Source organism: Protomyctophum parallelum (assembly GCF_964188405.1).
Source record: "Protomyctophum parallelum genome assembly, chromosome: 3".
Lineage (NCBI taxonomy): Eukaryota > Metazoa > Chordata > Actinopteri > Myctophiformes > Myctophidae > Protomyctophum > Protomyctophum parallelum.
Genome location: NC_139698.1, coordinates 30,285,686 through 30,300,485, shown reverse-complemented (window position 1 = coordinate 30,300,485; position 14,800 = coordinate 30,285,686). Strand labels below are relative to the sequence as shown.

General features: G+C 41.6%; 1 protein-coding gene across 1 annotated transcript; it reads right to left on the bottom strand.

Moving 5' to 3' along the window:
- Positions 1-5,722: 5,722 nt before the first annotated feature.
- LOC310856649 (uncharacterized protein) lies at positions 5,723-11,580 on the bottom strand (the record flags this gene model as incomplete). Its single annotated transcript, XM_083762120.1, has 5 exons — positions 5,723-5,907; positions 7,493-7,567; positions 8,371-8,638; positions 10,236-10,344; positions 11,519-11,580. The coding sequence occupies 5 exons, from the start codon at positions 11,578-11,580 to the stop codon at positions 5,723-5,725; spliced, it is 699 nt and encodes a 232-aa protein (XP_083618246.1).
- Between the last annotated feature and the right edge of the window lie 3,220 nt (positions 11,581-14,800).

Here is a 14,800-nt window from a genome sequence, read left to right as displayed (position 1 = left end):
TCCGTTTGGGTGAACTTTTCAATGGCCCGGTCATAAAGTTGATCAGTCCTTTTCAGATCCAGGAGAATTTGTTTTTCAATTGACATAGATAGGATAGGATAATGAAAATTTGCCACTGATATATATATATTATATATATATATATATATTCCCCCGTCATGAGAATATTGTTGTCCACAATACTGTATGTGCATGTATTCATTGTACAAGCACACATCATACAACTGTATGCTGTAGTTATGTTCTGATTAGTTTACACATTGCCAGGGACAATACACAGGAAAATGATAACCCTTTTTTTGTCTATTGATGAAATAATTATTGTTAGAATAGAAAATATGAAAAAGAAATTATGTTATTGTTTGCTTATGTCTCCGTTAAAACAGGTGCTGTTCAGAAATCACACGAAAACTATTTTGACGGGTGGAGCATCACCTTCAGCGAAGATCTCATCACGTCTGAGGCCGGACTCTGTGTCGTCGTCCCGTGCTCCTTCACTCACCACCATCAGTTCAGACCCACATCTGCAACATGGCTGAAATGTGAAGCATCCAAGCGTAAATGTAACGACCGCGACATCGTGTTCCACTCCAAGAGCGTTGTGAAGGCTCAGGTTCCGTTCAGAGGACGAGTGAGCCTGTTGGAGCCGAACATCACCCAGAATAACTGCAGCATTATCATCAATGATCTGCAGGAGTCTGACACCGGCTCATATCAGTTTAGAGTGGAAGGCCATCAAAATGGACAGACTGATGGTTATAGATTCGGTCTTAAGAATCTCCTTACAGTTACAGGTATGATGTAGCATGCTGATTTTATACACTGTCTGTGATACAGTATTGCACAGGAAAAAAAAGTCCTGGCTTTTGAGCGGCAGGTGGGGTGGCCATTCTGTGTGGAGTTTACATGTTCTCCCCGTGTTTGTATTAGGTTTCCTCCCACACCAAAACCCATGCATGCAGTATGCACAATACCGACTGAGTGCTCACTGTTCCTTATAATATGGGTTAATGCAGAGGATACATTTCCCAGACGGGAGAGTCAAATCAAATCAAATCAAATCAAATCAAATCAAATCAAATCAAACCAAATCAAATATACAAGATTGCTGTTGTTTACAACCCTTTCTGTTGTTTAATCAAAAGAACAGAATTTAGCATCTCTCTCCTCTCAATGTTTTGCTAATGAAGCTTATTTAATCAAATATGTCTTCGTTGACAGTTTCATTGAATAATGTTGCAATGAATAATTTGTGTCTGTTTAGTTGAGTTCTTGCTCTGAATATGTGTATGTTTGCCTCTATGTTTGCATTCTCTCCCTGTAGGTCTGAGACAGAAACCCAACGTGAATGTTCCTCCTGCTGTGACAGAGGGTCAGCAGACCACCCTGACCTGCTCCGCCCCAGGACTCTGCTCTGGAACCCCTCCCAACATCACCTGGACATGGACAAAGACAGGACACCGTGTCCCTCACGTCACAAACAATGTCCCTGAGAGTCTTGCTGGTGTCAGCCAGAGGCACGGCTCAACGTTGACCTTCACCCCTTCAGCTGAACACCACGGCAGTGAAGTCACTTGTCACGTGACTTTCAAGGGAAACATCACTGCAGTGGAGACCGTGACCCTGAATGTTACCTGTGAGTATTACATTACATCCTCAATCCATCAAGTTTCTCCATCAGAATCCATTTCACTCTCTAACCTTTTGGTAAGAAGAATCAGATTTTTTCCCCCCGAATCTGAATCTTTTCAGATTCTTCAGTTCTCATCTATTGTTTTGACGCCTACACACCTGCTTTTAAAAGTAACTGGGTGTGCGGAAGTCTTTCTTCACCACTCTCTAACCTTTATGTACTGTAGTGACATTTTTAACCCATTGAAACCAGAAAAGCATCAGACCTTAAAGGACAACTGTTTAGGTTGTTTTAGGTTGTTATTAGAGAAACTAAAAGGTGAGTGTTCATTTTCTTTCATTTGCTGCTTTCTTTCGTTTTGGGGATTTTAGCAGTTTTTGACAGGGGGGCGGGGGCATTCGAGCATGGGGCTAATTATGTATTTTTTTACAAAATATTATGGCGATTTATTATTTTATTATTTACTATAGTCCTAATAAACCCCAAGAAATTACATCTGGCCACAAAAGATCACAGGATCTATTGAATGTGACAAACTGACATATTGAGCCTATACACACATGCAGTATAAGCCTTCCCCCAGTAGGCTACCTTCACATTCAGTAGATCCTGTGATCTTCTGTGGCCAGATGTAATTTCCTGGGGTGTATTAGGACTATAGTAAATAATAAATAAATAAATCACCATCAAATTTGGTAAAAAAATACATATTTAGCCCCATGCTCGAATGCCCCCGCCCCCCTGTCAAAAAGAGCTAAAATCCCTAAAACGAAAGAAAGCAGCAAATGAAAGAAAATTAACACTCACCTTTTAGTTTCTCTAATAACAACCCAAAACATGAACCTTGGTTGAAAAAAACTAAAGTTGTCCTTTAATAGAATATGACTGGTGGGGCTCTGGACCACTGGTCTTTTTCTTTTTTAGAGAAACCATAAATTCAAATGACAATTTCACTATCAATTTGTGTCAAAGACCTGAAGATGCCCAGCATCAGTGGTGAAACCACAGTGGAAGAAGGTGGTACTCTGAATGTGACCTGCAATGCAGAAAGCTCCCCCCCCTCTACTGTCATGTGGACTCTGCTTGACTACAACATCGGACAGCTGGAAGACACTCAGAGGGCCACTCTGGTCATTCCTATGGTGACGAGGGTACATTCTGGAAGGTACAGCTGTACAGCACAACATCTGAACAAGACTCTGACCACGTTCACCCATGTATCTGTGATGAGTAAGTACACTCACTGTGCTGATGCGCTTTGACCCATTAAGACCTGAGCGAGGCCGATTCTACAAATGCCTTCTAAATCAGTAGTTCTCAAACTTTTTTCGTGTCAAGGACCCCAAAATTGATTATGTATTTGGCCATGACTCCCACGAGTGGACCCCCATCTGATTCTTCTATTACTTTTCTTTTCTTTGTCAGGGCCCTCCAGAAGAGATGATTAAATTCTATTCTATGCTATTTGCTATTTTTTAGAACGACTAAACCGATCAAAATCCAGTTTTCTGGAGAGAGGAATATATACCGTATTTATATAATATATCACACAGATGCTTTCCTGGTTTTAATGGGTTAAGATAATATTTGATTAAACATTTTTCAGTATACTGTATACACATGTGACGTGACAGTACAGCTGTGTTTGTTTGCCCCTCAGCCTTTCCAAAGATCCTCAGTGGATCCGAATGCATTCTCCAGTTGGGAACCCTGACGTGTGTGTGTATCAGCCAGGGGATTCCCTTACCTTCAGTCACATGGCCACTACTGGAGAACAGAAGTGTGTATTCTGTCACGACCACAGTGTTGCACTCCACCATCAACAGCACCGTCTCGCTGGCCATTGAAGACCACAACACTTCTGTTCAGTGTTTCAGCTCAAACTATATGAAAACAGTAAATGAGACACTTATCCTCATCAGAAAAGATGAAGGTAAAACACATACTGTATATTTGAATTACGATAAGCCTATTTTGAAGCATTTGTAGACATTTCATTTGAGCCAATGTCTTTTATGAACAAACTGTAATACCTGAGACAAACACAGTGTTGAGATTAGAGAACAATATTCTCACAGGTATCTCTCTTCCCTCAAGGTGAAGATGAGGGATTTGTCAGTATTTCTGCAACAGTGAAATTCATCATCGTGGCTCTGATGTGCATTGTTTTTACCATTTACTGTTTGGCGAGTACATTTAACAGGTACAGTATGACATTATCTTGTTTAAAGTTTCATTTGAATAGGGGAAAATGATATTGCATTTATTAATAATTTACCTTCACGGTGGTAACTTATGTCTCTCTCAAAACGTCTACTCAGATGCAGAGGGAAGAATTCCACAGCTGAGCTCAGTTCCTCAGTATAGTGAAGTAAGGATGGACACAGACCAGTGGAGGGCAGCAGAGAGGTGGAAGGATGGTCAAGGCCAGTATTGATCTGAAGAAGCAAGAGGTGTATAAGGCAAAGGACCAGTGATGGAATAGTACAGTCATACAGCATATTTAAAGGACCACTTCACCACTTTTCAACCTATCTTCATATAATTGGTCCTCACTAATGTTCAAGATAAAATGTCTATGTCTCATGGGAGGGCTGTGGTCTGTGGGCAGTTCAGAAACCTGTCCACCAGTGACATCATCAATGGGGAATCCAAGCTAATAGAAACTGCAGGCTTTCTATTCCTGAGAGGTTGCAATGCAATAATGGAAGCCATCGTTCTCAGGATAATAAAAATCTATATATAAAAATATATCAGTCTAACGATGTCACTGGTGGACGGGTTTCTGAACTGCCCAGAGCCCTCCTATGAGACAGAGTAGAAAAAAATGAACATTAGTGAGGACCAATTAGTAATGGGATAGGAAAAAGACAGCAAGACAATGTTAAAAGTGTTGTAAGCTATGTGTATTTATTCATTGTAAAAATAAGCATTAAATAGCTCTATATACCCATAGTAATCACTGTTAGTGTGTTTGTTCAGTACCAGGGTCCTCCCATTGAGAAATGTAGACCCTGCCGTCGAGTAGACATTACTAGTTACATTACAGTGACGAATCGAGTAGTACTGCCTGAAGCCAATAAGACTGAAGCACCATATCCCTGGTCAAGTGGGGATTGCCTCTTGCCATTTCATACATCTAACTTTTTGAATGTCAGTTGCTTCGACAAACAGTTGCTTGTGATCTCAAAACAAATTGTATTACTATTTACATACCATTGCCGTCGGGAGGAAATCACCCAACTTCATTTTATGTCTGTTGGTTAAAAAAAATATTGAACCAATGACAAGTAGTAAAAAAGAAAATTGGACAAAACCTCTTAACTCCATTGGACCTTCAAACTGTCTGCTAAAGCAGCCAACTCCACCACCGCTCATGGAAGTAATTTACAATATATAAAGTCACAATACCAGCTTTGATGAGGCAGTAACTTTGATGAAGCAAGCAGTATTGCTTTATTCTCAAAATCATGGGCTTGTGTTATGCACCCTCAGAATGGAATATACAGTATTGCAGAATGCTTAAAAATGTGAATTATTAAGAGACAGATTACTTTGTCAATGGTTTTAATTTATCTAGTTATGAAATGACTCGTACTGTAGAAATATGTATTTAAATGTTTTGTTTGTAACTGTGTATTGCTGCTGCCTTTCGTAGCCAGGTCACGCTCCTAAAAGGTGATGTTAAATCTCAATGTTAACTATAAATAAAACACACAATTATTCCCCTGCCTCACATTGTAATCACTGCGTGTCTATCTATAAACAAAATAACTCGGAATAGGAATGACCATTTTACTTGTTTTAACTTTATTAACAAAATTATTATTCAAACTTAAAGATATAAAAAGTTAACAAATATACTGTATTATAAATGTCCCCTTTTGTTTACATAACAGATATAAAAAAGTAAAATGTATCAAACAAATAACATACATTAAATTAATTCTGAACGTTTTTTCGAACTGTAAAATGTCGACAACACAAAACACTTCAATACCTCAATACCTGGTACTAAAACGTCTCATTGTATCCGTTTGTGCCAAACAATAACAAAAATGGACTCCGGATACAGAATGAGAATACAAATCAAAAGGAGCCTAGAAGTCCATGACAGCTGTCTCCTGTCATGGACATGTACGTGTCCAGCTCTCTGTCCAGCTGTCTCTTGTCTCTGGACATGTAGTTCTCCAAGTCTTTGTCAAGGTCCTCCTTAGTGGTGACCTCTGACTTCCACCTGGGGACCTTGGTCCTAAAGCTCACCCCTCCTCCACCTGTAAGCGCAACAGGGCTGCAATTAGCCAATGCTAACCAAGTTAACAACTGCACATGACATTACACAAAATAACTACTAACATCATTAACTCAGCTCACCAACAGTTCAACCCAGACATACAGGTCCATCTCAATGAATTAGAATATTGTGTAAAAGTTCATCTTCTTCCGTAATACAATTCAAAAATTGAAACTTTCAAATATTCTCAATTCATTGTGCATAAAGTGAATTTAAAACCTTTTTTTGTTTTAATCTTGATGATGTCGACCATCATCAATGGGGTGTGGCATGGAGGTGATCAGCCTGTGGCATTGTTGAGGTGTTATGGAAGCCCAGGTTTGCTTTGATAACAGCCGTAAATGTATTTGTATTGTCTTACACCTTCTTAGTCTTGACAATACAACCTAGATTCTCTGTGGGGTTCAGGTCAGGCCAGTTGGCTGGTCAGTTAAGCACAGTAATACCATGGTCAGTACACCAGTTACTAGTAGTTTTGGCTCTGTGGGCAGGTGCCAAATCGAGCTGGAAAGGAAAATTAGCATCTCCATGAAGCTTGTCAACATACTGAAGTATGTTACAGTGTACTCTAAAAAGTTGGCTGTGTTGAAACCACTGTTATATCAGATCCTGTGTCCAGGTGAGACATGACCTTTGACACCACCTGAATGTATAATAATAGGCCTACAATGTCTAATACAACCACCCCAATTGTATACTGTAAATTGGATTAACATACTCTACCATACAGATTGGACAAAGTGACAATTTATTAATTCAAAAAAAGTTACATATGGCCACTTTAAACCATACGTTTCAATGTCTCACCCACTACTCACCCAAAATGTTTCCTGGTGGTGGTGCTATACAATTGAAAATAGTGCATTTATATAGTGCCTTTATCCAAGACACTTTACATAGATTGTGCATTACAAAGCAAACACCCAAAGCAAACACCCATTCACACACATTCCTACATGGCTCATCTGGAGCAATTAGGGGTTTATTGTCTACATGGCGGAGGAAACCATGAATGGCACCAACCTGCTCATCTGGAGCAATTAGGGGTTCACTGTCTGGCTCAAGGACACAGTAACTCTGGGGGAGCCCGAAATCGAACTGGGAAATTGCCAGTTCCCAAGTGGCCAATACCCCTGACTGGGCCACTGCCACCTTCTTTACATTTCGGCAGATGACTTTGGAAGTTGTAGTTTTCCCTGGATACCCTGGCTCATTCAGAGTCCCATCCTTATCTCCATCTAAGTCTTTGATTAAAATCGAAGTGTGGTTTTGAAAAAATATAAATTGAAGCCACAGTGATTTATGTCTTACTGTAGTACTGTACTGTATGTACTGTACGCCCAAAACATTTACAAACTTGCCCAGTGTTTGGCATGCTTTCTACTGGGATGCCTTTGAAGTGTACTTCTACTCTACTTAGTCACTTTGTAGATTTATATTATTACAAAACATGCATTAACCACTTTATCCCTATATACTTTGACGCGTTGTGAGCTTGTAAATCTCCTATTTTCAAAAGATTTTTGATTCTGATCACTTGTGAAATAATACATTTATGATCTTACCCGAGTTGAACTTCACGTCCTGTCTTGTCTCTGTTCTCTCTGCCCATGGTTTCTGGACTCTCTGGTATCTCTTGTCTAAATAAAGTGAGAAAAAAATTTCTTAAATGATCAAGTTGGATGGAAATATTTTAGTATTATAGTAAAACACTGCACTAAATTAACCACATTGACCCTAGCGTCCCTATGCTGGGCATTGGCAAACATTCTCAGAACACAGCAGAATTACAAGCTCACAACGTGCCAACTCGGCGTATGAGCCACAAGGCTTGGGGGCCGCAAGTCGTCCGGTAAGTAACCAATCCCAGGGGTCTATCTCTAGCGCACTGTAATGGTGATTTACTTTTTCGGTGCTTTTTCGTCCGATACCGACAATAAGTCTCCAAATCTTTGTGTGATAGGCACTTGAATCCTAGCATGAGGGGAAGATCTACAGTACAAGCTCACAACGCCTCGCTGCAAGGGGCTGTGAGCTTGTAGAAGGTCAAGTTAACTAAGTATTGAGGGTTTAAGTAGTAAAATGTCAGAAAATATATATTACAGTACATGAATTCAACATACACCGATGACTGGTGCTGTCAAAAAAGTCTATGAAGATATATGAAATCTATGAAAAGGTTTAATCTGCAACAGAATTGTATATAACATGTAATGTATTGAGTGTGTCCCTGCTTCATCTCTCTTTCTCTCGGCTAATGTCCTTGGTCCCTGACTCTTATCATACTTGACAAAGACCTCACGGTCGAAACGTTGTATATTTGTTTGCTGCTGTGTTGCTAATAAATATCTCCGGAGCATTCAAAAGTGAGTTGCGAGGCCCCGCTTTATTCTGTAATAGATTGTACACACATACACGGTGATACATCATTATGGAAACTTACTGCGGTGTGTACAGTTGCCATACCCGGCTCCCTTCCACCACAGACCCCCCAGAGAGAACACGCGGCCCCTCAGCCAGGAGCGCTGGAGCCAGGGCCGGAACCAGGACTTGGATCCCCCCGGGTAGCCCAGTCTGGTCCACACCGGACCGCGGCCTCTGGACCACGCCGAACGGCCAAGTCTGGTCCACACTGGGCGGCGGTGTCTAGGGCACACTGGCCTGCCCAGCCTGGACCGTACACCGATCCTCCCCAGGCGCTGTGTCACACTCTGGAATAGGGTTGTCACAATTATTACATAATCGGCCAATCGCAATTATTTTAGATAATAGCAATTGTTTTTGTAATAATCGTGTCCATGTCCAAAAATGTCATACATAAAGCAATAAAAGCAGATCTACAAGCTCACAAGTTATAAGCTTGTAGATCAGCCATTTCCGCAATTTTTTGTGTGACAATTAATTCAACTTAAGTGTAATCTTGACAGCCCTACTCTGGAAGAGACAGATAAAAGGGAAAGTACTGCAGATTGCATACTGGATGAGAGCCCAGGTGTTGCTGTGTTATGATAGTGTTATGTGAACAGACACCGAGTCAGTCTGTTGATACTAAGGCTTGCCAGTAGGAGGTGCCACATTCTCACACAGAGCCAAAACCAGTGTCAAACTAGAAAAAGTGCCCTTCCGGGCACAGGTCTCCACCAGGTTATCCACAGATCCGTGCAGTTAGAGGTAAAAACACTTTTCGGCCAGTTATAGCGCCACCTTGAGGCTGAGTTGAAATTGTTCATGTGGCATTTCGTCCTCGGCCTAGTGGGAATGTGGGTGCACAATTTCACGGAAATCACGCGATGTGTTCATGATTTGCAGCATTTTGTTTGAAACTGAGCACTCCTGTGAACTTTGGAAGCCAATCTTAACCAATCAGGATGGAGTCTGATAAATCTGAAAGACCCGTTTCGTTGAATGGCTCTAGAGAGACTGTGTACCAATTTGCGTGATGTTTGGACAAAATCTGTAGGTGTACTGTGCAAAAACGTGTTTTGCACAAAGCGGCCTCCTGGTGGCGCTATAACAGGCCGTTCTGGAAAGTTTGGGGCAGAGGTTCATGGTTGGCATCCAGGGAGTGTGTGTGCAAAATATGGCATTGAAAAACTTGTTTTGCACAAAGCGGCCTCCTGGTGGCGCTATAACAGGCCGTTCTGGAAAGTTTGGGGCAGAGGTTCATGGTTGGCATCCAGGGAGTGTGTGTGCAAAATATGGCATCGACCGGGTTAACGGTGGCCGAGATTAGCTGTTCACGGACACACACACGGACACACACACGGACACACACGCGGACGGACGGAGTGCAAAACATACTCTCCCCACATGCCTTCGGCCTGGTGGAGACAATCAAAGCAAAAACAGGCCACATTGAAATAGGGAACAAGTGATACAAGGAATGATCAATGCTAGAGGGTGAGGTGGAGTCTGAAGAGCTGTGATGAGAAGTGAGTCTGCAGCTCAGACTGGTCTATAAAATAACTTTGAGCTGCATGTATTTTTATTGAAAGTGCTTCATAAATAATAGGACTGTACAGTTATAAATCAGTGCTATTGAACATCTTTATGTCTGTGTGAGGGTTTTACAAATATTGAACAAATGAAAAGTATTAAAAAAGCGCTTCTGACAAAACCTATTAACTCCATTGGATCCTCTGAATTTGGGTAGTGATGCAAATATAAGGACACCGGTATCTGACAATGTATGAAGTCACCATACAGACTTTGATGAGGCAGTAATGTGACAGCAGAGATATATATCTATACATTAGTATGATATGAGCGCGCACACACACACACACACACACACACACACACACACACCTTCTTCCTGGGTAGAACAAAACGTCCAGGGTTCATGTTGAAGACCGGGTGTTCACAGTAAGGGTCAGAGGTCATGGGTGAGTAGGCCGCCTGCAGCAGCTCAGAGAACCTACAAGCAAAATAACATCTCACAACTGAAAACACACTAGCGCTCGCCGCTGTGTTTCATAAACAATTAGCACAATGTGTAGAAGTAAGATGTTTTGGATGCTATATTGATGCTAAAGTCATCCAGACCAGCCCTGACAAAAAAGGATAGTAATTTATTTGCTTTCATGAAATATCTGAGATCATTGGGATTTTCTGGAAGATCGAACATGCATTCTATTGCTTTGTTTGACCACTTCAAATACTCTTTAATCCTGAAATAACGAAGAACTGAAAATAGGTTACACACAGGCATTCCGAAGCTATTTTTTTTCCGGGGGAACAGAGTGGCATTCCGATGCACCGCCATTCCGACACGCTCATTAACCCTGTCCCAAACCCCAACCAGTAGGTTGCCACGTAGTCAGAATGGCGGTGCGTCGGAATGCCACTCTGTTCCCCCGAAAATTGGCCATCTACAAGCTTACAACATGTGGCAGTGTGATGTGTTGTAAGCTAGCGTGTACATAGCCTATTTTCGGTGCATGGCATGCTTCCATAGAAGACTTGCTGGCCTCTATGGAATCCAGATGACTGAAATCAGTCGTGGCGACTGAGAACTTAAATCCATGAGCCTACAGGACATGTCAACAGCCAGCACAAACACTAGTGTAAATAAATACATACATGTACTAACAGTCACCAGCTGACACTAGAACAATACAGCACGTCAGCTGTTAGTCGTTAAGTGTATCGCTCAGGGACACTTATCACTGGGTGGGCTGGGATGCGACCCGGTGACCAAGCAACTTCTCTATGCACTAACTAAGCTATATACTCAGCTTATTGGGTATGCTTTAAATATTACTGTGCAAAAAGACTGAAATGCTCTCTCTGAACCACATGAAGTCTAGCGTTCCTATTCTGGGTAGTAGGCCATTCTGCATAAAGAACAGATCTACAAGCTCAAAACGTGTTGTCTTGAGCTTGTAGAGCAGCTGGTTTTGGCAAAGAGATTCGGTGTAGAGGGAAACGAGGTGACCATGTATAGACGCCTGGGGGACCTTAAGCATGCAGTGCTTAAGGGGTTAAAAACTAAACTAAAAGTGCCCTTGAGTAAGTATCCTGCCTGTGTGTGTGTGTGTGTGTGTGTGTGTGTGTGTGTGTGTGTGTGTGTGTGTGTGTGTGTGTCTCACCGATCATTTAGTGGCACACTCGAAGAACCTCTGATGACCATCATATCTTTTGGTTGGGCCATTGTTCAGCTCGGCTCCCCCAGTGACACTGTGGGATAGGTGACATTGGTGTTACAACAAATGATACGTAGCTTGCGGAGTTAGTTCAGTCAGATATACTCGAGGGGTTTCATGCTGTGCTCAAGGGTGCATACATATACTCAAGGGGTTAATATGCTGCATTACTATGGGGGTGTATTCAGTGTGTGCAAGCATAGATATAAAAAAATATAGATGCCTCAAAATCTCTAACAGTCATGACAATACAAAACAAGAAACAAACAAACACAAACAACAAAGTTATTAATACAACAATACAACATCAGAGCCAGGGGGGATTACTAACTGAAAACATTAGAGAGTGAAAACAAAGCAACAGTTCTTCGCAGCTTTCTTATTTAAAAGTGCTGAAGGCATTCAAGTAAGGCATTTGCTGAAGGCACGCTGCGTCGCTGCCCAAGTGACGTCACTCATGCGACTCCATGTCTCTCGCTGTCACTCAAGTGACTACTGGCCAATCACAGCGCGTCTTTTCCGGGACTTATGTTACGCACGCGGAAGCTCACTGAAGGCAAATTAAGGAATCTTGGGAAAATTGTGCCTTCAATTCTGACACGCGCCCCAGAGCCGGAAGAGGCGTCTACATTTATATGTCTATGTGTGCAAGACCCACGTCATTCGCTGATGTGGCAGTCAGCTGACCTATTGGGCAGGGAATTTAATATAGATGCCTCATTGGCCGCTCCAGTTCGTTGGAGCGATGTGTGTTGACGGGAGGGCAGAAGAATTTACACTGGGAGTGTACGCCGGAAGAGTGGAAGGCACGCTGCCACTCAAGTGATTACTGGCCAATCACAGCGCGTCTTTTCCGGGACTTACAGACCCAAACATGCGCTCTGTGACGCACGCTCATGCTTCCGTGGGGCTTCACAAGGAATCTCGGGAATTTTTTGCCCTCCCTTGAGCACATACGCTCCAGAGCCTATGTAGCAAAAATGTGAAGTAAGTGGTGCAACTCTGTGTGGGGGTCCCCGGGGGGGGGGTGAGAGAGTTCCAGACCCACAGGAACGCACCCAGGGTGCCGGCCCGAGATTCCGGCGAGCCGCCCCGCTTCCGAAACGGTTGAGAAATGACAGTTACCGTGTGGGGGTCCCTCTACTGTACCCTCCACTGTACTGGCACACCCGAAATCACCATATATACAGTTAATATGTGCATGTGTTTGTTTGTGTGTTAGATTGCGCACAGGTGGTGAAAAACAACCATGCTGTTTCCGTGCTCAGATGCACCCACCCACACACAGTCACTTAAGGAAGTGGTTGCACCACTTAAAAATGTAGCAGAGCCGAACGCCAAGATAAAATATGATATGCACATATTGCATTCGTCATATTGTATCTGACTGAAAAGGTGTTACGTCACGTGTCAAATTTCCCGACTCCAGAATGTCGCTGTCGGGATCGAGGATGCTTAAAGGACAACTTTTGTTTATTTCAACCAAGGTTCATGTTTTAGGTTGTTATTAGAGAAACTAAAAGATGAGTGTTCTTTTTTTTTCATTTGCTGCTTTCTTTCGTTTTAGGGATTTCAGCTGTTTTTGACAGGTGGGCGGGGGCATTCGAGCATGGGGCTAAATATGTATTTTTTTACAACATTTTATAGCGATTTCTTTTTTAATTATTTACTATAGTCCTAATAAACCCCTGGAAATTTCATCTGGCCACAAAACATCACGAGATCTACTGAATGTGTCGAACTGACATTGAGCCTATGACACACAGGGCTGTATTTTGCGCGTCTTAAGTACCAGGTCTTATTACCTAACTTGAGTAAACTAAAGACCTGGAGGCGTGGTCAATGCTCTTTGGCCACTCAGAATAGCCAAATGGCATTGATCACGCCTCCAGGTCTTTAGTTTACTCAAGTTAGGGAATAAGACCTGGTACTTAAGACACGCAAAATACAGCCCACAGTGTGGCTTCCCCCCAGTAGGCTACCGTCACATTCAGTAGATCCTGTGATTTATTTGTGGCCAGATGTAATTTCCTGGGGTTTATTAGGGCTATAGTAAATAAAATAAAAATAAATCTCCATAATATTTTGTAAAAAAATACATATTTAGCACCATGCTCGAATGCCCCCGCTAAAATCCCTAAAACGAAAGAAAGCAGCAAATGGAAAAAAAAATAACACTCATCTTTTAGTTTCTCTAATAACAACCTAAAACATGAACCTTGGTTGAAAAAAACTAAAGTTGTCCTTTAAGCATACAGTATCTCACTTAAACTGGCACAGATATTATACACTACTACAGTATTAACAGATATTATACACTACATCAGCCAAGAACCTGAAATAACTGTGAAATATCTATTTAATGAAACAATAAACAATTAATGAACAATTATTTGAGCAAAAGGCTCAACTTTGTTGCCCACCGGCACTGGGTGGGCAGTGACCGAGGGTCACAGAAGTTATAGAGACCGGGACAAAACTCCTAGGAATAAACATTAGGGTGGAAACCTTGTACGTCCAAAACCTTTAGCTTTTTTATATATATTTTAGAAACATTCTGAAAACAGACAATCTACTTGTAAGCTCACAACACGTCCCATTGCCATTTTCACAACTTTTCTGTGACACTCAGCCTACTCTATTGTATGATGAAGTAAGGCATTAATAAACAAGATTTATGCTTGACAGCAACTAAATGTACCTTCAAATGAGCCAACAACAAAGACACGTGACGGTCAAAGGTGTTCATTTCAAAGACACCAAATTGATATTATGAATTATTATTACTATTAGGCCAGTGGTTCTCAACTTCCATGGCTTGAATGTGTATTTTGGTAAGAGATAATTATTTATATGTACAAGAATTCTGGACCAAATGTTAGACAGGCTATAATTTGATTAAACAAAAATTATTATTTTTCAATTGATTAAATCGATTAGTTAATTGCCAGTTGACCCTATGCATTAGGAGGAAGATTAATAATCAATGATTTAGAAGCGTAAACCCCCTCAAGTATGCATGCATACAGTAGTAGGCACTGCAGTAGCACATCATCACATGGCGTGTAAATAATAAATATCGTTCATCTCTACATTAATCCATATCATTCATTACAGACATTCGTGTGGCTCACATACATACCTTCAATAGGACGTGATGGATACAGCAGGTGCGACGTGATTACAGCTTGTACTGTAGATTATCTGTTCCTTGGCAAAGCATATGGG